Here is a 24,388-nt window from a genome sequence, read left to right as displayed (position 1 = left end):
ACGATAAACAAACCAATACTCGTCATAAAATCAACACTTTAAATTTTTTTTCATTCATTTAAAACAATTTTGATAGGTATGAAAGCAATACATATATAAATATTTTGCCTTAACGACAAAAGGGAGACAAATCAAATATCAACGGTAAATTTTACTTAAAAAATTAAACATACAAGCCCTGACAATATATAAGAATGCAGCAAACGTTATAAATAAAAATGATAAGTACTTACATTATCTTTATTGGCGCATTGTCTCCGGACAGAAGTTCTATTGTTGATTCCTTTCCTAGAATGGTAAGTTAAAATAAAATTAAGTTACTCCCAATTTGACAAAAGAAAAACTGTAATAATATTATTTTCGAATAAAAACATTTTGAATAACTTAATACACAATGTATAGTCTTTTCTATATCAATCAATCATTCGTCATAGTAATGAATTGTATATATTGTTTTTACCCCACTCATATTTTAAAAGTTGCTCCTCGAATTGAGAGGGGCCAATGCCCGTGTTGATTCGAAAATCGCAGGGATCTAGTTGAAACCAAACCGGAAATGATATGTTCATTTCAATACTCGACATCGGAATTGAAAAGTTTATATTGACGCAGCATGATATTCCGTAACAGTTTTCAGCCAAATTACATTGTAAATTATTTTCAATGGCTTGTGGTATCATTTGTGAAATGTCCATGACCGATGGGCAATCTGAAATAAAATGACTTAAGATTATAAGATAACAAATAACCATTTATTCTAAAAAGTTTATAGATAAATGAAAACAAATTACGGTTTAAAACGTTAGAAATAAATCTTTAACCGTAAATTAAAATAAAATTATATTCAATATTTCACAAGCCTTAAGCTTTAGAGTACACATAGGGTACCACTGGAACTAGACATAAGAAATGTACTTGTAGGTGGCGGAGGTAAAGTGCATGTCCCTTCCTTAATGATATCATCAATCTCTAATTGTTTTAACACGAGATCAAATATCTCTCTGTTTATCTGCCCTCCGAGCATTTCCGCTATGTTTGCTAAGTTTCCTGAAAAGTAATAATAAATTGTCTATTAGATAAAAAAACAAAGAAACTAAGGATTACATTTCAGTATGTCTTGATTTTTGTTAGTACAATTTCGTACGTGTTGTCTATGGACAAAAAATTATTAAAAATTAGGCACATTAAATATCATAAATATTTGACTGAACATTTGCAACAAAAGTTCAATTTTCATTTAAGATGATATGAAAACAGATAATACCTTGCAATGAAAAGTTGCCGTTGCAAATTGGTATCGGTATTTCAAATTCATCAAGGAGTTTCTCATTGATACCAAATGGACGAAAAACCATTCCAATATCCATAAGGAAAACTTTTTTATCATCCACTTTATTTATGTTGAATCTGCAAACAGTATGAATAACTCAAAAAGTAAAACAGAATTAATTCTTTATATCTCGGTATGAACTGTACTTTAAAATTGATATTTGTTAATAAATAAAAGACATTTGATCAGAATGAGTTCAAACTACATACATTACTAATTCTACCATATCCCGTATTCGTTTTTAAAGAAGTAATTTTTAAAGAAAATATGAAATGCATTCCTTCCTTTAAGTTTATGTAATGGATAACTAAAAATTTTTTTTTTGTGAGAAGATATACATGTATTAAAAGTTACTAACGTGAGGAACACATCATCTGTTAGTGTCAATTTTTCTTCTTTACCTTAAAAGAGTAAAACATATTTGATTATAGTAAAGCATTTTGCAGTTACTTTAACTGCTCCTTTTATTTCATGTCATGCCTGTGTAACACTATATAGGATATATACAACGTATCACCTTTAATGATACCTTTTTTTCAGGATTCTCATTTTCATAATAAAATATATTTGAGCTGCAAAGTGGCTTGCGTCCTGCATTATACTAGAAGTAACTTGTAGACTATCAAAATGTCATTTTGATTTAAAATATTCCACTTATATACCAATATAGTGTTGTAAGCTTGCTTTCTATTTTCTATTTACAGAAATTTCCAAATGTTATTTCGGCAATAACATGCATACAGCTTGTCATGTGTCCCTTTGGTAATAAATACTAACACATGCTTAACTTAAAATATATCCTTAAATATATATTTAAGGCAGGTAACAATTGTGTTCATACCCCAATCATATTCGAAAAGAATCACAGTTTTGTGTAACTTCTCAAAGGCCGCTTGTATGACATAGTGACATGGATCAAGCTCAACATATGCAGTAAATGTTCTTAAGATATCTATTCCTGATATGTCTACAAAAACGTTGACACGCATACAATTGTCCGAGATGTTATAATGTACAAAATCAAATGGCGTGTCTGGTAGTCTGATATCGATTCCATCCATGATGCAACCTATTAAACATTGCAACAAAATTACTCAAGATGATATTTAAAGCAATTAGTAAGAAAGTATTTGAGTTCTTAACTAAGACTTTCTAAATACTGCAATAACACATCTAATTTAAAGTTTTGTTTCTGTCATTTTGCAAATGCATGACTGTCTATTCATAAATTTACTCAAAATTGACAATGTTGCAAATTCAATATAACTGTTTATTTAATTGAACAAAATTATAAATGTATATTTCTCTATTAAGATATGGCGAGTTTGTTCTTTTGTATCAAGTGCTTCAATTTTTTATATAAAGTGAAAACTATAAATAATTATTACTTCTTTCACTATTCAAGTATCTGGTTTTCAAGTCATCAATAGAACCTTCAATTGATAGATTCTTGCTCTTGACGAATTCTATAAGCTCATTTATTTCTAATGTGTCTGTTGGGCGATACGATGGTACGTCAAGAAGCAAATCCTTTTCATAAAAATAGAAATTTACTATGTTTAGACCATAGAAGGTTTTACTTGCAGTTTTGAACATGGAAGTCATCACATTTTTAAACAAGTAATCAAATTGAATAAACCTCTTAAGATACAACCTATAAACTATAACACTATACTTAATATCAATCATTTAATTTACTTTATTTTTTTTGTAAAATCTACATGAAAAGTAAAAGTGCATAACATAGATGATAATTTTTACTACGTATAATGTTATTTTTAATAGGCTCCAGAATAAGAAGCAATATAATTTATACATTAATTTAAATTTGAATATGGCTCAAGATTGTTCTTTCAATAATATCATATAGCAAACGTTTGTCGTAACAAACTTACTCTAGAAATACCAAGTTGTTTTAGAAAACGACTGACAGTTTTGTCAATGGCATTCTCTTCTACAATTTCACCAGCTTCAATTAAATTTTCTTTTAAGTCTTCTATAAAGTCTGTATAATTTGCTGAAAGAAAAAGGAAAATTTCAAAATGCGCCGTAACCATTGTTAACATGTCTTTTAAAGACTTAATCTTTGTATGTTGTTTACAAAAGAACAGACTTGCAAAGTAGAATATCTTTTACAGGGTATACTTTTTCAATGTGGAATTGATTCTTCTATGCTTGCAACTAATTAAAAATATTTTTTCAAGGTATGACACCTACGTGTTTTATAAGATATATATCCGTCCGCATTTAATGTAGGAATTGGGAAAACGGCATCATTTAGCAAGTTAAAGAATGTGAAACAGTCGTCGACATTTCCAGAATTACAAAGACCAACGCCGACTGTCAGCTTTAACTCGTCTGTCGATGATATGGAATTGCACCTGGTAAGTTGACACGGACAAAAATATATAAACATATTAATAAAGTCGAATAACAGTAAAACAACATTATTAAATGACATTTAATTCTAAATGGTTCAATTATTTGTTAATTTTATTAAATACAAAGGGTTTAAACAACATAATACATGTAGATCAAAACAATCAACGTGTTGTACTTAAGATGTTGCATAAAAGAAACTTAAAACTGTTTGTCGCAGTATAGTACAAAATACTTATATCGTACTTTATAACGATTTCATGGTCTTCTAGAAAGTCGAACTTTACATTTGTAGTAAAAACACTTTCAAAATCTGTAATGAAAAAAATGTAATAACTTTCGGTTCACAATAAGATAATACTGAAATATATTAATGTGTCAACAACGCAATGTTTTGCTATAATAGTGACATGGTATGAAAACTTGTGTAAAAATGATGTACATGTTCATATTTGTCAATGCACCACAATTTTAGCAGTCATTATTATTATCATATACGACAAAATGTGTTCGGACAAAGTCCATATTAATCCAAAATTGAAGTAAAATTTTAAACATATAGAATAACTGTGCAATTTCGAAACTTTTAGACTTTGAACGTCATGTTTTCTCTATAAACAAGCATTATATTTAACAAAGAATTGAATTATCATAGCCAGTATTTAGTATTTAAATAATTTTATGTCCACTTAATATCTCCTATTTTGATTTTACAAAATTTCAAATAGAAATTGATACATTACCATTTACAAGGTAACTTGAATCTAACATAAAGCTCCATGAATCGAAACCAAAAGACAGTGCCAATGGATTTGGATCAAGTCTAATAAACATTCTGTAAGTCTTCTGAATCATGTCAAATGCTTCAATAGTTATGCAGCATTCAAATCCAAGACATTTTTCATCAAATGTGCAATACAAGGTATCAGTTGTAGGTATTGTAAAAGAAATAAATGGACAGCCTATAAAAACAGAAATTTAAAAGAAAACATCAAAACTAATGAACCATAGCAATTTCAGTTGCTAACATACATGTAAATATTAAAGTAAAGGCATCAATGTATTATATAACATGTACGTATAATTATCATTATTATTTGCAATTTTCAAGTATGTTTAAGTCTTTCTTACTATGGTCAGTTTTAAGAAGTTCTTTTATCATATCCGCCCTGCTACTGGTCTTTGCTTGTTTCCCCCTGTTTAACAGAGCGTTTCCTAGTTCTTGATCGGTCATGTGATAAGGACTTCTACAAGTTTCCTGATCTATAGCTGCCTGTAAGGAAAACACGTCATGACTGATCAAGTAACAATTTATAATATCAGGGTTCTTATTGTAATGTATTGAAAATATGTAGAGAAGTATTAAAATGTAAATTTATTCTGAGAAAGTTACCTTTATAGTTTTTACCAGCTGTGCTAGTTTTTCTTTCATCTCAGTACCTCCTTTTTCATCTAAAATGGTCACAAAATCCCCCAATTTTACACGGTGTATATCAAAACGGTTGAGAAAACCTTTTATGTCATTAGTGAAGGTTTCTAGGTTTGCCTCTGAAAATGAAAGTGATATAAACAAAATGATCTATTAACATCACTTCATTATAATAGTACTCAACTTTAATCATTTTATATCATCCAATCAAATGATTATTACGAATCGTTTTTAAATTGTAAAGTATCTTACGAAACTAAGAAACTCACCAGGTTCCTGATATATTTCCCTTTTCCTCCGTCGATTATTTAAAAAACCAAACACGCCATTCAGGTCATCTGCAGAGACAACTTTTATTTTAGTTAACAAAAATATCAAAAACCGTTCCCATATACATGTACAAAAATTATAATTTTTACAACATGGTTTACACACACAAATGCAATAAAAATCGTAAAAGCAAAGCACACATTAGAATTTATAATTTTGAGTTTCAATACTCGAATGATGCCAACATACATGTTATGGTTTATCATTCAATAATTCAGAGGCATTTTACTTGACTTCATATAACAATGTCAAACATTTGATAGGGTTACAAATACATTCTTATACTCGAGTTTTATAACGATATTAAAGTTGACATGGAGACTATCAGTTTGTCATTACTGGTATTCTCTTCTCCGGTTTGAACTCATTCATGTTTACATAGATATGATAAAATGTCGAGTTGCTATTGCTTTGTTGTCCTGTTTCATTCAAAAGTATTCAATTTCATAATAAAACATGAGCACCGCTAGGCGGAGCATTATGTGCCCCGAAAGTGTTTTTTTTTTAGTAAGGATGAAGCATTTGTAAGACATGGAAATTCGCTGTTCATCCTATAAAATTTTACAGCTGTAGGTTGATTATTACTTAAGTAATTAATAATGACCTTAACCTTTGACCTTATGTCCCCAAAATAAATAGGGTCTTCTACCTTATATGGACAATCATCCTAAGAAGTTTGAATATTGTGGACCAATTGGAACTTTAATTATGCTCTAGAAACTGTTTTCAGTATTAAGGTAAAAGTGACTTTGACCTTTGACCTTGTGACACCCGAAATCAATAGGGGTCTTCTACCCAATATGAACAATTATCCTATGAAGTTTGAATATTGTGGGCCAAAAGGAACTTAGGTTATGCTCCGTAAACTGTTTTCAGTTTTAAGGTAATTGTGACCTTGACCTTTGACCTAGTGACCCTAAAATCAATAGGGGTCTTTTGCCCAATATGGACAATCATCCTATGAAGTTTGAATATTGTTGGTCAAATGGAACTTAAGTTATGCTCCAGAAACTGTTTTCAGTTTTATGGATATAGTGACCTTGACCCTTGACCTTATGACCCCAAAATCAATAGGGGTCTTCTACCCACTATGGATTGTCAATCATCCTATGAAGTTTGAACATTGTGGGTCAATTGGAACTTAAGTTATGCTCCGGAAACTGTTTTCAGTATCAAGGTAATAGTGACCTTGACCTTTGACCTTGTGACTCCAAAATCAATAGGGGTCTTCTACCCAATATTAACAATCATCCTATGAAGTTTGAACATTGTGGGTCGAATGGAACTTAAGTTATGCTCTGGAAACTGTTTTCAGTTTTAATGTCATAGTGGCCTTGACCTTTGACCTTTTTACCCCAAAATCAATAGGGGTCTTCTATCCACTATGGACAATCATCCTATGAAGTTTGAACATTGTGGGTCAATTGAAACTTAAGTTATGCTCCGGAAACTGTTTACAGTTTTTAGGTCATAGTGACCTTGACCTTTGACCTTTTGACCCCAAAATCAATAGAGGTCTTCTACCCAATATGGACAATCATCCTATGAAGTTTGAAGATTGTGGGCCAAATGGAACTTAAGTTATGCTCCGGAAACCAAATTGCCAACGGACGGACGGACGGACGTACGGACGGACGGACAGACGGACGCCAGGGGGTATAACATAATATGCCCTTTCGGGCATATAAAAAGTAACAAAACTAAATCATCATTTCATTTCTTATTCTCCTATATTTCCAAAAAATTGAAAACTTAATTACCATATCGTTTAGTAAAATAGAACGGTCAACGTAGTAAAATAGAACGGTCAACGTCAATGCCTTCGATGTCAATTATAAGAGAAAAGGAATAACTTAGGTTCGGAAAATGTACTCGAACAAAGTTTATTCTCTTTTATTTCAAGTAAAAAAATCATTATTGAATATTATAGCAAGACAACTCTCTTATGTGCAAATGAAATTAATTAATTATAGGTCTTTTTTCTTTCTGAAAATACACAACAGCTTTCCTTAATAGCATGCATATTGCTTTTAACAACCTTTGATGTCCTGTACTCGTTGATCAAGTGTGTCATCATTACTCATTGGGTCTGATCTTAGTGACTCCTCGACTTCGACATTCTGTGACGTATCATCTTTGTTGCGTCCCCAAGGACCAACTATTACGCCATTTGCTATTGTTTTCCCCTATGGACACATTAATAGCAGTATGTTATACATCAACTTATTTTTCTTTACACAATCATTTCTTTACAATCTATAAACAATATATATCTATGCAAACGTTCATTCGTAAATTTGCTATACGTATGCTATTCGTATGCTTCGTTATTCATAAGCTTTTGCTATTTGTTTAAAATATTAATAAAATATAAATCACTAACAATACACAGTTATGTTATTTATCCATATTAACAATGTCATTCATATTAAACTATGCATGGAGTGATATATAGAGAATATAGAATTTAAACAATAGTCCAATTTAAGCTTGATTTTACTTGGGTTTTAAGTCCCACAAACACAGTTATGTCATATCGGGCCTTTCTAAATGTTACTGGTAGAGAAAGATCTCAGGTACCGCTTCCTGTAAAATTTCAGACACGAACGGCACATGAGTAGAACCACGACGTTCCATTACTTAGCTGGATTGTTTTTTCATAGGAAAGAATTCAAAGACTGCATAGAGGGTTTCGAACGTAAACAGTAACGGACTAGTCACTCGGTCATGGACACTACCCCAATCCCATTTTAGCTTAAAGTTAATAAAATTATTATAAATAAAACATGGATAACATTATTTTTGAAATTGAAAAATTTATATGTACATCGAACACAATAAAACGCACCTTGAAAACGAGAGAATAATCATCACATTTCTGTTCCCATTTTGGTAATGTGATTAGTCTGTCTGGTATGTAGTTGCTAGGATCGACAACTCCACCTTCTCGTCTGATTGAAATATGTATGTGATTATAATCGCCACCACAAGGAGATTGCGTTACTTTACCAATAACCACCCCGGCAGATATCTGAAAAGTTGAAAAAATGAAAAAGTACCATGATATTGAAAAAAAATAGTATGACAATTTCCTTTTTCTTGGTATAATGTGTATTTTGTGCGAGATTGTATTTTTCATTTTAAGTTACATACGTTTGCCGTGGAGTTGACACAATAAATAAAAAGGCGTTATCTCGTTATGTAAAATCTACACACTATTTTCTCACCCTGTTTATATCGCCGGGATACATTATATCTTCTTCTGGCTCCACATTTGTTATCACCAATTCGGAACCGATCGGCAGCTCACCGCATTCAAACATAACGATTTCATTTGTATTTTCTGAACGGATAATTAAACCAGAAAGGGGTGCGACGAGCTAAATTTAGAATGAAATAGAAAATGAAACTATATCATTGTATCAAATGTGAGATTAATGCTATGTCAGCCGCAAACTTGCAGATTTACAAGTGTTAATGAAGAATGTAAAGTTAAGTATTTGTGAAGAAATTCGTGAGTTTCCTTCTTAAAAACATACAATCTATGACTTCATTAACCATCTTAAAGCTTCAAAACTGAAGATAAGTGAAACGTCGTCGAAATAGTATGTGTATTGTAAGAACTAATCAAAGGTCTTAAAGTACTGTTGAACACGAAACATGACTACGTCAAGCACGCGTATTTTACTGACACGGGGCAGTAATAATAATGCTTGTTTTTTTATTATATTCTGTTCATGCAAAGAATTTTATGTGTGCTTTAAACAAATATGTCGTCAAGCTATTTTGTAAAGCTTATGCCGTAAGCAGCTGGCTTAGAACCATTCCTTGTTTATTTATCCAATGCTAAGTTGAACAACATTAAAAAAATGCAATCTTCTTACAAGTGCTTGCTAATGTAAAATACCGGAACGATTAAGCATATTTCATTATTTTATCATTTCGTCCGTAGACGGTTACACATGTATATAATGCATTTTCTAAATGAAAGTGAATAAATTACCGGATCACCAGCTTTGATTACTAGATCGATCCCATCATAATCATATTCAGCATTTCTGCTACCTAGACTTGCGGGATAAAACCCGTTCCCGGTGCAACTACCGCCACTTACACGTCTCTCCCGAGGGAAATCGTTGTGAAATTTAGGTCCAAATATTCGATCGATGATTGATCTTGCATTCTCATATCTAGATAATTGAATATTTTTATTGTACTCTTTGCTTTGTTATTTGATTAAGAAAACGTATATTGTATCAAGAAGTTATTTGCACCTGGTTTTCCGAAAAATCGATCATAAGCAAAATTTCAAACTCTTGTCAATGAAAACAAATATCATCTGGGATAACATCATGATAATAATTATTACTTAAAATGCAATATAATAAAATATACAGGAAAGCTTTAAATATAAACTATTTGTTTTAAGTTTATAGTGTAACGATTGCTTCCATGTTATACTTAAATTATGAATCAAAATGTATATGGAAGAATAATTATCGGCTGTTTATCTCTTACCCTGTTTTCAAAGTCTCGAAGGCCTCTTTTATATTGTTATAGGAGATTTCAAGTACATCAAACTTTTCTAGATAGACCCCACCTATATTAGTCAGTAACTCCAAAGACGATATCAATGTTTGTACTTCATTTTCTAAATCAGCTACAATCCTTTCTTTAATAGATTTCTGAAAAACAATCAAATTATTTTAATTACATTATAAATTGTTTATCAATATGACATTTTATATCAAGTAAGCTTTCAACACTGTTTTAAATTTGTTGGTATAATTTTCTTAAAGCACGTTTTTAAATACAAACTTAAGAAAATGTTAAGTACTTAAATAGATGATTAGGGCTGAAAAAAAGATGTACACAGTATGAATTGCCACATCATAATCCTTCGGACAAGGAACGTCAGTACCAACTTACAATCGAAGTTTTTCCATTTGTGATCCTTTTAGCTATGTCGTTTTCAACAGTTTCCATTATCCATTTACCACCCTGTCCTTTAATTTCAGAGAGGGTGTGCCGATAGAGGTTAAAAACCTCCAGTACTTCATTAGTCAGGTCACTCCAGTATGGACCTATGCCTAAAAAAAGATATGTTCAAAACGATTAATTTATTTCTATGAAGGATATTTACTTCATGTATCAACTGATGAAGCTAATAAAGCGAAATATGTATTTATATCTGAATTTGTGTTGGTTTTGATCTATTTGTCCTAAAGAATGTTTCATGAAATATAAACTTTACAGCAATGACATGTTTTATTTGGTTCAATTCAATAAAATAATTACATTTAAGAAACACCACCTATCCGTATACATACTTACAGGATAAAGGTCATATAATTATTAAATTATAATCAAAGTTATTGTTTTATAAATTACCTCCATTAACGAATGTGTTATTCTTTATTTGTTGTATTGTACTATTTAGAAGTTTGATATTCGTGTAGATACTGGAATGAATTTTTACATATAACATATATTAAAACTAATAAAACAAAGAAATATTTAAGCTGTTATATAGGTAAATTTTGTTTTCTTCGGAACTTTAATTACTCAATCACAGTTTGTTTAATTACTGTATAAAATCTACCATTTCTAGACAATAAAAGACATTGACTTAAGAAATGTGAATTCATTATTGCGTTAAATGTTAAAATATCTCATCTTTTCTAAAAAATAATATACTGATTTTATTTGATATACACGCCCTGCTTAATTATCATTATGATTTGTACCGTATGACTGCTGATCCAATTTTGAAAAGAGAGGTCTTAGGGTCTTGAAAGATGTTTATAAATCCGTCATTTATGTCTTTCACTGCACCAACAATTTCCTGTGCAGTATTTGGTATGATAACTTTAACGCTTTGGACAACGGACTGAAAAGAAATGGAAATTTGCAAATCATTTTGCATCATCGAAAGATGGTAAAACTTATCCAACAATTCTTATGAATGCGTATGTTGTATAATACACTGTACGTGTATATTATAGTGAATTCTAAAACAACCCTTACTTTTCCCTATTGAAATAGAAGAACCGAAAGTGCAACAAAATCACTGTTGACGTTCTATATTTAGATATGTGACGTAATCATTATACACGTAACATAACCACTAAAACTACAACGCGCTGAAAATATGTACCGAAACAAAACAGGCGAAATTTAGCTTAAGAATCAGGTACGACAGCATTTATTTGTTGATGTCGTGTTAGAATAGAAATAATATATCCAAATCACTGTTTGTCGTTCGGAAGCGCAATATTATATTATATAATTCCTCGCATCCGAGCTCCAAACAGTGCCTTTATTAAGCGCTGAAATCACAGTTTGGGATCTATTATTTCTTAATTACAGCCATACAATAATCCATTAAGTGGACCACACTGTAGAAAAATAAAGGAAAAACAATTTTTCTCGACATTCAAATAAAAAAATATGATAAACAAGATCATCAAGGAAAGGCGGCGTTCAATGAACACAGCCCCCATCCGACCCAGCAACAAAAGTCAGTGGCAAGGAGCCCAGGACAAAAACAGGACAGGGCACAAGACATAGCACGGACAGGATAATCACTAAAAGTTGCTTCATTCTACAAAATAAGCTGACTTGTCGGCAGCTTAAAGAAATAGATGAACATACGTAAATAGAGGATATTGAATGAGTGTAAGTTTAAAACTGATTTTATTGAACGAGGTAAATAAAATAAAATCATATTATGCAAGCCCTTGGCGAGCATAATATTTTTTTGTTCAGCGAGTTCAATAAATTTAGTAATGAATTTAATATTCTATTTATCACATACCAAAAATAAAAACCATTTGACTTGAAAAAAATAACATTTTTCATTGACGCGCCCTTAGAATGAATAAAACAATATGCACAGCTTAACGGTATGTTAATATAACGCAAGTGACGTCACGTCAAAATATATGTACGGTCGTGCAAAACCATTTTTACGGAGTCGTAAAATCGGCATGGGTGTGTGATAAATATGCATTTCTTAGATATTGCGTCAATTTTAGCGTCACGTTAGCATGACGCGCCTTTTTATATGTTATTGTATTGACGTTATTATATAAGTCATGACATCATGACGTCGCATCATCAATTTCGAAATATTGTTCTGTTAAATTTCTCTTATTTTGATACATGTTTATCATGATGTATGATGACATCGACTTTCTTTTCCTAAAGAAGCAAAATTTAGTTATAATTTTCTTTCCATCCGAATTCAGATATTGTTCGGCTAAAGTGAAAATTATACTTTATAAATTTCACTAGTCGTTTATCAGAATAAAATCATCTGATATATTACAGTAAAATACTGGAAAGCATGAAATAAACAGTCATGATACATGTTTAAAAGGATAGAAGGAGATTATAATACGGTGAAATAGTTCATTTACATACATTGTAAAACTTCATGACATCTTCTTTTACTTTATCATAAAGACTAACAACACTGTTAACCAAATCCGTCACCATTTTTGTAAATGGAGGCATGCTGTCTAATTTAAAGCTTGCAAGCTTTCCCATGATTCTCTGTATATCTTCAGAGAGATATGTCACCTATAAATGTAAAGTGTTAAGTTACAGTGTAGGAATGAAGCATATCAATATAATACAGTATGTGTATAGTAAAATATTATTCCTTTTTTTCCCGCCCAAACGGTTTATGTGTAAATTCTATAATTTTTCGATATTGAATTTTTTAAATCACGATATGTCATCAAGATTATTTATAATTTCATTATTCTGACATGTCAACGATTTCTTAGACCACTAATGAACATGTTTCTGTCGTCTTGGAAATTAAATTTTATTAAAGGTTTATTTAATACTTTGTATGACTAGTAATAAGTTATTTGCAGCAACAATCAAATGTTTCATAAGCAGTTTGTATTGATATAGCTTAAACATACCTTTGCTGGTAAATCAATCAAAGATTCGACTAGGTCATCTGCAATACTTGTGAGCCCATGAGAAACTATATTTTTTAATGCTTCAACTCCATTTTTCACAGCACCGACAACTTTGTTTACAATGTTTTTGAATTGGGCGATGAGATTAAACCCAAGCTCAGGATCTAGTTCCTTTTAGAGACAATCAGAAAAAAATAAAGTGCATAATATAAGAAATAAATTGATCAGGGAGCAAAACTGGCAACAGACTATTTTTGCATGTATTCAGCTAATCGCCTTCCTGTCATTACAACATTTATATCAATACATTAAAGGAGAGACATTACTGGTTTGATAACGGTATTATGTGAATATAAAAAACCTTTTCTTCCTTCTTCTTGAATGATATCATAAAAGAATCATAAGATATACCTTTAATATATTGAGCTCATACTTTGCACCACCTTTAAAACATATTCGTGCCCTGAAGAAGTCAACTTTTATACCAAGAAATCCAACATGTACCGTAACATAGGCTTCGTCATGTACTCGAACATCAATATGACCTTTGACCAATGCTGAAATTACAAAAAGAAATCGACCTTGAGAATACTTAATGTTTTTGCTTGATAAAATAAATAGAAGTACGTCAGCAATTGACAATGACCAACCTAATGTTTAGAAAGAAAACTGCAGTATCATTAAAACTGCACTATAATATTTAAAAAGCTTTTACTTTTCGAGGTTGATAATAATAATACAATGATTGTAATATACTACTTTTTTTTCAAAACGTTTATTAAATTTTTATAAGAAAGCAACATATATAACATTAAACGTACACATTTGCAAATCAAGAAGATTTTCCATAATGACTCCGAAGGTACCTCCAATAGCGCTCGAACCTACTTCTTTTCGCCAGTCTACACCTGGTGCTTCAAGTTTAAAGGCAAGACCGTTGTTAAAGAATGATCTTTTAGAAATTCCTTGGTGTGAAAAACCTCCTTCATCGGCATAGCTAAAATGAAACATAGTTTACAAGGTGATAAGAAAGAAGTATTAGTCATATTATCATTTACTGAGGGATAATTACTTTCTTTCATCACAACACTAGTTAGAGACTTGAATTAATCAGAACAATAACAGTTCTATTATTGTTTGTTTTAATGTCTTAACACATGAATCACGGCAAAGGAGAATAAAATCGGCCTTGTGTAATAATATATTTGCAACTTGTCCTTTGCGATATAAAACAACAACAATTATGTTAAAATTATTGAATATTTAAATAGATACCTTTCTTGTGAAGCTAAAGGGTGAGCTTTGTATTGCAGAAGAGCTTCATAACGAACGTTCTCATCATCATCGTAAAGAGCAACTTTCTCTAGCTCATGCAGTGTCTGTTTTAATAAATGTACGCATTTCAATATAGCAATTGTAATATTTCCTATTTTCATGTAATTTTGTTTTCAATTATTGACTTGACTTCTACATGGTATATCTAATAAAAAGTTTAAAAATAAATAAATAAAAATACATCAAAAAAATCAAAACATTATAATACTATATTCAGGCTGACATGGTGACAGGTATAATAAAAAGCAACAACCTTTGTATCGTGAAAAGTTCTGAGAGCATGTACTCCTGTACGTTTAATCCATTGGGAATTTGATGAATTTATATGCGATATGATGTAATCATATGATACAGGTAACCCAGCGTTTCCTATGGCATCAAGTAAAACAACTTTATTGTGGTCATATTCAACACATTCCACCTCTGTCATTGTTGACCTTTTCCTCTTGTATTGCCATGGATCTATTCTCATAAAAAATAACCCGGTAATGACACTTTAAATTATCATGAATTGATACATGAAAATCATTGTTATTTAAAAGAATTAAACAATGATAATCTATTTTTGTCATTGTTTGCATTTCAATATACAAATAGCATGGTCAAGTTTAGAATATTCTTTTTAAAATGAATATATTTATGCCGCAGTTATTAAACTCTGGAATCAGCTGATGAAATTATAAATATGACTTTATTTATACTGCTTATACTTTCTTTATGAAGTGCTTTAGAAAATTTTTTATTTATTATACCTTTATGACATATATGTACATAAATTTTATGTACATTCATTTCACAAAGTTACATTATAATATCAAATCATATCATAATTTGCTTTTAGTGAATGTTATCTTAGACTAGCTATTTTTACTTATGTCATAGCTTTTTTAAAATTTTTCATAAAAAGAAAAGAGTAGAAAAGTCCAAGTAATAAAAAAAGATGGAGGAAGTATGAGGTTTTTAAGTCTTTCCTAAATAAAAACAGAGCAGAAAATTTGAAGTAAAAAACGAAAAAGAATGAGGGAAGGTGTGATATATTTAAAAAACATTTCCTAGTCCATTCCTCATAACTTTAACATGACGACATTCCCACAATAGATGTTCCATACTTTCAGGCTGCATATTACAAAAATCACACAAATTTGTACTTGATAATTCCACTTTTAATAGATATTTATTTGAATTATTCGCATTAAATATTTATACTGAAATGTTCTTATTTTGGTATCAATAGTAGCTTTAAAAATTTGGCTATATACTGATTTCCATTTTATATCATTATTTTCTAAAACATTTTCCCATTTTTGCTGATTTAATTTTTGCTTTTGGTTTAACCCTCATTTGCTTAGTATATAGTAATTTATTTGGTGCTTTACTATCTCTGATCTCATTAACTAAGGTCTTTAACGGAGTATACAATATATTTTATTCTTTAAGATTTTGTTTTATATTAGGATTTATGCTTGCGGTGATTTGGTAGAACTTTAGAAATGCATTATTCCCTAAATTATATAATTCTTTAAAATTCTGAAAAGAGTAGAAGTCATATGTTCTATATATTTAATACCTTTGTCATACCAATCTTTCATATAAAAAGGTTACTTCCATTCCTTATCTTAGAATTATACCATATTACATGTTTTCCAGCTGTTTCATTTAATTTGTCGTTTTTGATGCTATGCCATGCAATAAGAATGTCTTTAAGAAAAGTATTGTGCTTACAAACATTTTTGATATCTTGATTATTTATTTCACATTCAAATATTAAGCTTCCTCTTACTTTTTCCAATGTTTACATTCCAAAGCACACTCTCGTCATTTTAAAGGAATCTTTTGGCCCATCATGCTTTGATTGAATTTAAAAAACGGCTTATATTTATCATTTAATTTTAGCCCCCCCCCATTCTTGTATTCTAATTCTAATGTATCTCTTTTATTTTTTTCTAGTTTGTTATTCCATATAAAATTATACATGTCTTTTGTTATTTTCTTTAATATATCATCAGACGGGTTTGGCAAAACAGTAAACAGTGCTTTAGGATATTGAGGTATTGTAAATATACATGTACCACCTTATTATCTAGTATTTGCATCGTAATAATATCGAAAATGTGTAAGATTTGAGATAAATGGTGAAAAACTTAAAGACAAATTAACCGTTTAAAAAGACAAGTCACATCAATTTCATTATAAAAAGATAAACGTTTATTTCGTAATCAATGTAATCTTTGTTTTATCCTGCAAATGGCTCATTCTTTTTTAACACTGACAATGTTTATTTTATAAAATATGCAATAGTTATGTCCCTTTCACTGAGACATATATTTAACAAAAAGTTTCTATACCATGTAATCCAAGTTCATTATGAAGGTACTCGACAAGTTTTTCCGCGTGTCCCTCTTTCCCGTATTTCTTGACACTCCCAATTAAACCTCCAAACGTCAAACAGGAAACCTGCCTTGTTTCTTTTCTTAGATGTACATTCTCTGTTCTCCTGCCTTTAAAACAAAACTTCTCGATCGTTGTTAGAAGTTCCTGAAAATATACTATCGTTAAAAAGTAAAAGAGCTTTTTAAAAGATAAAAGAAAACAATGGATTACTAGATTATGATTTCTAAATTTTGAAATTTATTCATACAGTATGTTTCATTCTTGGTGGTATGCAATGAAGGAATGCGCTACTTTACTAACATCTTGTGATTTAATGTTATACTTAATGAGACTGACCCTAATATCAGAGGAAGGTCACATGTCTTGAAGTCAACGAGTTGTGTCCGAATAGCCATTTAAATTTACGATAAATAGTTGATGATCGTGCTTAATTCAATATATAACACTTGCTTTCCGACACTTGAATGTTATATATGTAAATTGCATTTCAAATCTATACACATTGGTTTCAGCTTAAATTTTGAATAACGCTTTTTCGCAGGTGATGCATTCTGTATTTGCATTTTATCACTTTTAATTGTTTCGTGTAAGTTAATAACATATATTTGAAATTTATACGCACCGCTTCTGGCTCACAGTCAAGGGCCGTTAGTAATGTTAAAACCCTCATTATCAGATGCTCATCACTTTGAAGATTGTTTAAGATCTTGTTAACGATTGTTCTTTGCTTATTCAATGCCACAAGTACATCTACCATTATATTCGTATCTTGTCTGTTCTTCCTCGAACTAAAAAAAAGAAGACAAAAAAAAACTCATGATGTTTACCGTTAACAACAATTATTTACACATTTAAGATATCTTTATTATATCTTATGTTTTTATAACCTTGCATACTCACATTCGTAGAAAGTATGTATTGGCTATATCCTCAACATCTGTGTCGTGCATGTGTTCAAAAGTAGTCACCAAATCGTGAAAACATTTGCTCAGTTCAGGGGAACCTGAAATAAAGAATCAGATACATTGATGCTAAAATTCCTTTAAAAGTCTGCATGCATGTAATTGTTTATGTGACATAGGTGCGGAATGATATCAATGCACTTATTATAATCATTTAAGAGAAAACCCCGAACGAGCTAGTACTCATGTTTACCTTTGAACTGAGTATACATCTCTCAAAACTGAAAATTGTTTTTTTTTCCAGTATATTTCGTATAGTTTGCATTCGTGTTTTTTTTTCTTGTCGACTAAATTATAAGCATTAATTCTTTAATGTCAGATTATCTAAAAGAATATTCATATCTTTTAACAACACAGACTTACTTATTGTTAATAAGATTATCTAAACATATAGTTACCTTTTTCTGGTTGATTTTTAATGCATGTCATGTTCCCTGCAATATAGGTCCTCGCATCTTTACTTCTTGCTCCGTACACAGCTCGTTTCTTTATCTGAAGAAGACATTTTGTGTAAAAATAAACAAAATTTTAACACATTCTGTCTGCTAGTTTAATGCCAAAAGAATTAATTTCTATCAACCAACCTTGTGCACATCATGAATGCTGCTGTTTCTTATTCCCTTCGGTCTTCCAAAATGGCGTGTGGATGTAGTTTTCCCCACAAACGTCATATTGTCGTTTGATTTTGCAGTAATTTGTGGAATTTCTGTAAAAATATCAAATAACGACATTTTCATTTTCTTTCATAAAATATTTTTCAAGAAAAATATACAGTTTCCAGTCGTTTAACTACCCGAATTATCCGTAAATTTAGAAGTTGCTTGATCAATACATTTTACCAATGACATTTAATTTTGCAATTTTTTTTAACGTTTACGAATAAAATAATAATTATCTTGTATAATCGTTCTACTCAAATAATCATCCAACAATAATATAAATTGATCAATAAACTAACAATACTTGTATTTTACAGTTTGTTTGTTTTATTGTGTTTTACGTCACATCGACACAGTATAGGCCATATATGGCGACGCTCAAGCTTTACTGGGGGAGAAAGACCTCAGACACGAACGCGCCCCTGAGAAGAATAGCTTCCTCACATAAAAAATACAAAGTTTCTGTCGGAATTCGAACCCACAGCGTTGAGGGGTGAGTGACCTTAACCACTCGGCCACAGGCGTCCCTTACATTGTAGTTATGATATTTGGTTACATCTTATCCTTAAAATTACCTGTTTTATGTTTTTATTACTCCTGTATCAGAAGCCTTATTTAATCCATCGAAAAGCGATGCAAAGTTGATGGTCGATAGAAAAAGAACATAGATATCGTACAAGGTAATCCGATGATTTATACACAATAATAATCAATTGTTATTGATTATGTGAGAAAGATTAAGTAAAATGGTTTTATCTTCAATGGAACATGATATATTTAATTGACGGTTGTAATGTGATATGGATATATGCTTAGTTTATGGAAAGAAAAGATATCATTAGGTAATTGTTTCATAATGTAGTCTTTAAAATATAGAAAACAATATCGGTTTTAGATCTATAATCATTGCAAATTGTTTCAAAATATATATTACACCTTTCATACTTATCGTACAAAAAAAGATGAAAGTAAAATAAAAACACGCCCATGCCAATCATGAAAAAAGTATATTTGACTGGTATAATTTTACTGTATATGATTTTTGTAAATGTAACGCTGGTATATTGCATTTAGGGTCAATTGTTTGCCGGTTTACAAGTAGTAAAGGTTACCGATAATTGCGTATATTTTATTATCTATATTTTCTCTACAATGAAAAGTACATTTTCCTTCAACATTTGCTAAACTAAATATTTCTACATTTAAGATAAATACATTCAATAAATCTCGATATAGATATAGAAATAAAGTTTTATTTTGTTATGGTACGAGACATATTATGATAATTTTCTTTTCATATTTGCAACAATAATATTTGTATCCTATTTAGAATAACTGTTGAGTGTTTTTCTTTCTGTGATGATCCAAAAGGTTTAAGATTGCTTCAATTATCTTAATGACCTTTGTATTACATATTAGGATCATTATTTACTTGCGAACACAATTAAAATGGTATCGTCAAATCACCGAACAATTAACACAAAAGTTTCAACATGTAATTATAACTAAACAGTTAATCACAGGCAATTTTGTCCCAAAAAAACCAGGCTAATTCACCTAAAAATTGAAAGTGTCATGCCGCCACAGACAGTTTAAAATTACCTGTATAACTACTAACAAATCAACAAAGACATCGCGTGACAACATGTTCCATTTTAAATAATAAGGTCAAATTTGATTGATAAAGTCAGTCATTTCCGCAAGCCTGTCCATCTTATGTTAGCACAGGGTCTTTAAAAAGAAAAAAATAATCTATATGAAAGACCCTGGTTGGCATTGTAACAAATGCGCAATATGTGGATTAAAACGGACCATACGATTTGGTGAGTAAGCGACTTTTGAAGCGGACAAGATTATGTTTAACTGGCACATTTGTTAAATAGATATAGTAAAAGATATTTAACAAATATTATGAATAACAGATACGTACCGATTTCAGAAAAACCTGAAACAGCTTTTACCGGTCTCATGCCGTAGAGAGGGTTAAACCTAAAGGAAATATAAATAAGATTTTAAAATAATTACGAAAACGTGTTTGTTAATTGCAACATAATAAAATAAAGCTATACTTCATAACCTGACTGCCGATTATAATAAAGTAAAAAGAATAGTAGGGTTACCTTAAAAACTGTTTGCTTTAAAATAATTTAAATAAAAAAAATCACGCTGTTTAACCTACGCTATTATTCGGGTTAACTGATACGAATGTAACTGTGATTCAAGTTAATATTGTAAAGAATAAGTTAAGAAAGAAAAAAATAGTGGTAAATATCGATAGTGATAGTGATGATAATTTGATTATGCTTTTGATTAAAACTCTAGAAAGTAAGAGCTCCCTAGTGGAAAAATATCTTGGTATACGATTTAGTTTAGATATGTGATCAACAGAATATTAAATTAGTGTAAATTTTGTACTTAAGGCGTTCTGCGTATTCTGTTTATGTTCATTAAATTAAATACATTCACACACATTTAATTAACTTTTGTATCTAGAAAAATCAAACTGGCATCACATATGCAATATGATTTTGTTGGGTTTTGTGTTTAGTTCTATACATATTTTACTGTACCGTATGAATTAAACACACTTTTTTGCCATAAACTACTATACATTTATAATGCGGTGAATTGAAAAGCCAACGAAATAAGAAAAATATAACAAACTACAGATTTTTCTTATACGTTAACGATAAAAAGTTAAAAGTAATTATCATAATAACGTATTCGTGTTCTTTTTTTAAAGATGTTCTTTCTATCCATAATTATTTAATGATCTTCACCTCTTTTATATTGAACATTCGTAATCTTGGAACAAAGACAAAACTATGTTATGAATAGCTATAAATATGTTTTCGTCAATGGTGAGAGTAAAGTAGTGACCCCCTCTACCCCAATCAAAAAAAATAAATGCTTACCCCGGCCTTGCAGAGAAGTCTAAATGAAATTCTTCTTTTATCATTACACTATGGATGGTACGCAAATCTTCATTGTAATGTAACTCCTGAAAGCATGCCAAAAAGTATTTTACAGCTGTAAAACAAATGCACATCAGTCCAAAGTCACTGATAAATGATAAAAACAAGAATGAATAAAATATTTTCACAAAATGTTACAAATATGATATTTGTTTTTATCAAGCACTTATCTATTCGAACCATTCATTCCATCATTTACTGTTTCTTCAAATTTCAATTTATTTTAAAAAAAGCCACCAATGTATCCTATGGAAAGTCGCAAAATTATCCAGTGGTAGATTTGTACGAAAAACATACAAAATGTCATCTGATATGATAAAAAATCAAACAAAATGAATACCTCAAATCAACCGGTTATAAGTTGTACGTAGAAATGATAAATGACTACATAGATGGAAGTCTAATGAATATAAAGATAATTCATCCTTCCGTTATCAGTGAAAATGATCGAAGGGTGAAATTATCATACCTTAACATGCGTTCCATTTCCATTTAATGCATCTTTTATTGTGGAATTTCTGGTTTTTATGTACATTATTCCTGTTGGTGTTGCTTTCACTGTGTAAGAAGCATTGTGTTTGCCTAAATAATAACATATTATTTTAGGTATAAGCAAGTCACTGAATGTATAATTACTTTAGAAACTATTCTGGTAACAATTAATAAAAAACTATTCACAAAGTTTGTCTATCAAACTGCAACGTTTCCAAGGGTAACAACTCGAAACATTGGAGGTTGATAAACTTTGTGAAATAGATACTTTTTTGTATAATAACTCTTTCGTTAGTAAAAAACAGCCAAACATTCAATTTAAGATTTAAAGGACCTGCGTGTAGCAAATCTTAATAATAAGTTGTGTTATGCAGACATGAATTAATGTAAATAGATTTTTTTTTCAATAAAAAAGTATGAATTTATCTAACGTTATATATTTTACTTAAGCAGTGTAGGTATTTGTATGATAAATAATGGATTTACCTTCCCTGCCTAATTCATTAGTTGCGTATACCCAATGGCCATCCTTGTTAAGATGATGCTCAACCTGCAAGTGACATTCAAGGATAGTTTTATATCATGACTGTTCTTTTTCAAATATAAAAATTATTTGGCAAAATGAACTAAACAAATTGAAAACAAAGCAAAACTGTAAACACTTTATACAATGTGTGATAATAATGTTTTCAATATCTAATGCTCTATCAAAATTCTGGAACACCAGATCCCTGTACAGAAATAAAAACAGATACAGTTAGTAGACATGCACAGACACCATTTGAATGAGTAAGATAAGGTAAATGTCCTCTGCCATGGGATGTTTTTGAAGCCCACATGACGAACAAACAACATACATTGTTGTATTCATATTATCTTTACTAACAGTACATCCTGTAAGATATTACATATTCAGATTGTATTATCATGCCTAGTCACACATAGAAGAAAAACCTACGTTTCCAACTGCATATATTTATAAACTTGAATGATTTTACCTCATGGCGATGGTGTAGTTTTGCGGAAATCATGCTAGCATATCCTTTTTTCATCATCAGAACTTGGCTATCTTCATTAGATGGATGATATACTGTCCGAATTTCCCCATTCTGGTTTATTTCAAATGAAAACCTGAATTTAGAAATGATACGATCAACTAACTATGGTCACAGCAGTTCAACAAGACAACGCTAAAACGTAAAATGGTAAAGCTATAGTGACGTCACGAATTTACTATGATTCTTAAAGCTTTTACGATCGACGAACCTGGCTTTGCGCAGAGCTTCGACCACCAGCGCCCGAACCCTGCCATAATGCAAATATTTCATAAAATAGCACAGTTCAACGGTAAATAAGCTCAATCAAGTCAAATTTTGCGATGAGCAAGCAAATCGTTTTCCCTCTTTTTGAACACTTGACATGGAAGAAATGTATTCAAGGAAATTCCGGTCGAGTAGTAACAATTTTATTCTTTTAAATTAATATGCAGAACTTTGGTTTAAATTTTATTATTTTATTCAAAAGACTATCACACCTTTAAGTTGTAGTTTTACATCACGTTTGATAATGAGAGTGATATATAGTCAGATAAAATCATTTTAACTCTTTTGACAATGGCGATATTAATTTTCTTTCTTTTTTACTTTATTATGTTTTTTTTGTTTTTTGTTGTTTTTTTTTTTGAAAAATGAACTTCAAGATATATCTCTAAATAATCCTTGTCTTATATGAAATGTGGACATTTTAGTCGAATTAGTTTATAAACATGAACATATTACCATTTGGAAAAATCTTGATGATGGCTGTCACTTTCTGTAAAAAAGAAAGTATATTTATAAAAATCAAATGCAGGATATGCTTTAAAAACAAATAATATCATTCATTTAGACATACTGTGAATTAAAAGAATCTTACTTTCAGTTCAGCTCGATAGTAGTAATCAATATGTACAAGCAAGCATTTTGAAATAAGGAGATAAATTGGTCAGTAAAAGTTTTTTTTATTGAAACATGAAACTTAACCTGGTTGACTGTCTGGACTAAACTTCAGCAAGTACACGGACAGTAACAATTCTTGATATCCCTCATTTTCTGCTATTTTTGTGAATCCAATCTAGGTAAATGACAACATCGGCAAATATTAATACAAATATTATAAATGTAAATATAT

At 30.4% G+C, this 24,388-nt stretch overlaps 2 protein-coding genes and 2 long non-coding RNA genes across 4 annotated transcripts in view; all 4 read right to left on the bottom strand.

Annotated features, from left to right (window-relative positions):
• LOC132750445 (uncharacterized) overlaps nucleotides 1–1,879 on the bottom strand; it is a 30,120-nt gene extending 28,241 nt beyond the window's left edge. The window contains exons 1-5 of the mRNA XM_060740435.1: nucleotides 1,860–1,879; nucleotides 1,265–1,407; nucleotides 916–1,047; nucleotides 461–709; nucleotides 234–288 (exon numbers count right to left, since the gene is read on the bottom strand). Coding sequence (XP_060596418.1) covers nucleotides 234–288; nucleotides 461–709; nucleotides 916–1,047; nucleotides 1,265–1,407; nucleotides 1,860–1,879 — 599 coding nt within the window. The remainder of the gene's footprint in view (nucleotides 1–233; nucleotides 289–460; nucleotides 710–915; nucleotides 1,048–1,264; nucleotides 1,408–1,859) is intronic.
• Nucleotides 1,880–2,168: 289 nt separating this feature from the next.
• On the bottom strand, nucleotides 2,169–2,847 carry LOC132750456 (uncharacterized). Its single transcript, XR_009628550.1, has 2 exons — nucleotides 2,719–2,847; nucleotides 2,169–2,399 (listed from the first exon to the last, which is right to left on the bottom strand). It is a non-coding gene; the product is annotated as an uncharacterized LOC132750456 (long non-coding RNA).
• Nucleotides 2,848–3,192: 345 nt separating this feature from the next.
• Nucleotides 3,193–18,764, bottom strand: LOC132750444 (uncharacterized). Its single transcript, XM_060740433.1, has 26 exons — nucleotides 18,678–18,764; nucleotides 18,492–18,585; nucleotides 18,032–18,134; nucleotides 17,754–17,919; nucleotides 17,086–17,275; nucleotides 14,994–15,202; nucleotides 14,681–14,784; nucleotides 14,272–14,402; nucleotides 13,817–13,962; nucleotides 13,406–13,576; nucleotides 12,894–13,052; nucleotides 11,216–11,358; nucleotides 10,860–10,930; nucleotides 10,398–10,558; nucleotides 9,987–10,153; nucleotides 9,472–9,658; nucleotides 8,696–8,848; nucleotides 8,317–8,499; nucleotides 7,507–7,654; nucleotides 5,408–5,476; nucleotides 5,103–5,257; nucleotides 4,841–4,982; nucleotides 4,453–4,671; nucleotides 3,956–4,022; nucleotides 3,548–3,711; nucleotides 3,193–3,347 (listed from the first exon to the last, which is right to left on the bottom strand). Exons 1-26 carry the CDS (start codon nucleotides 18,762–18,764, stop codon nucleotides 3,193–3,195), a joined length of 3,744 nt encoding a protein of 1,247 aa, XP_060596416.1.
• A 3,443-nt stretch (nucleotides 18,765–22,207) lies between these two features.
• Nucleotides 22,208–23,349, bottom strand: LOC132750455 (uncharacterized). The gene is made up of 3 exons (XR_009628549.1): nucleotides 23,218–23,349; nucleotides 22,706–22,769; nucleotides 22,208–22,309 (listed from the first exon to the last, which is right to left on the bottom strand). It is a non-coding gene; the product is annotated as an uncharacterized LOC132750455 (long non-coding RNA).
• Nucleotides 23,350–24,388: the final 1,039 nt, after the last annotated feature.

Source organism: Ruditapes philippinarum, unplaced genomic scaffold, assembly GCF_026571515.1.
Source record: "Ruditapes philippinarum isolate M1 unplaced genomic scaffold, ASM2657151v2 ctg679_1_1_1_1, whole genome shotgun sequence".
Classification (NCBI taxonomy): domain Eukaryota; kingdom Metazoa; phylum Mollusca; class Bivalvia; order Venerida; family Veneridae; genus Ruditapes; species Ruditapes philippinarum.
The sequence above is the reverse complement of the archived record's forward strand: the minus strand, read 5'-3'. Positions and strand labels throughout refer to the sequence as shown.

Excerpts from the sequence above, each read along its gene's own strand:
- LOC132750444 (XM_060740433.1), bottom strand. The coding sequence starts at position 18,764 with ATGACGTTTGTGGGGAAAACTACATCCACACGCCATTTTGGAAGACCG. Across the intron at positions 17,920-18,031 it reads AATACATACTTTCTACGAAT|TTCGAGGAAGAACAGACAAG; the intron begins GTGAGTATGCAA and ends TCTTTTTTTTAG. Across the intron at positions 13,963-14,271 it reads AGGTTCGAGCGCTATTGGAG|CATTGGTCAAAGGTCATATT; the intron begins GTACCTTCGGAG and ends TTGTAATTTCAG.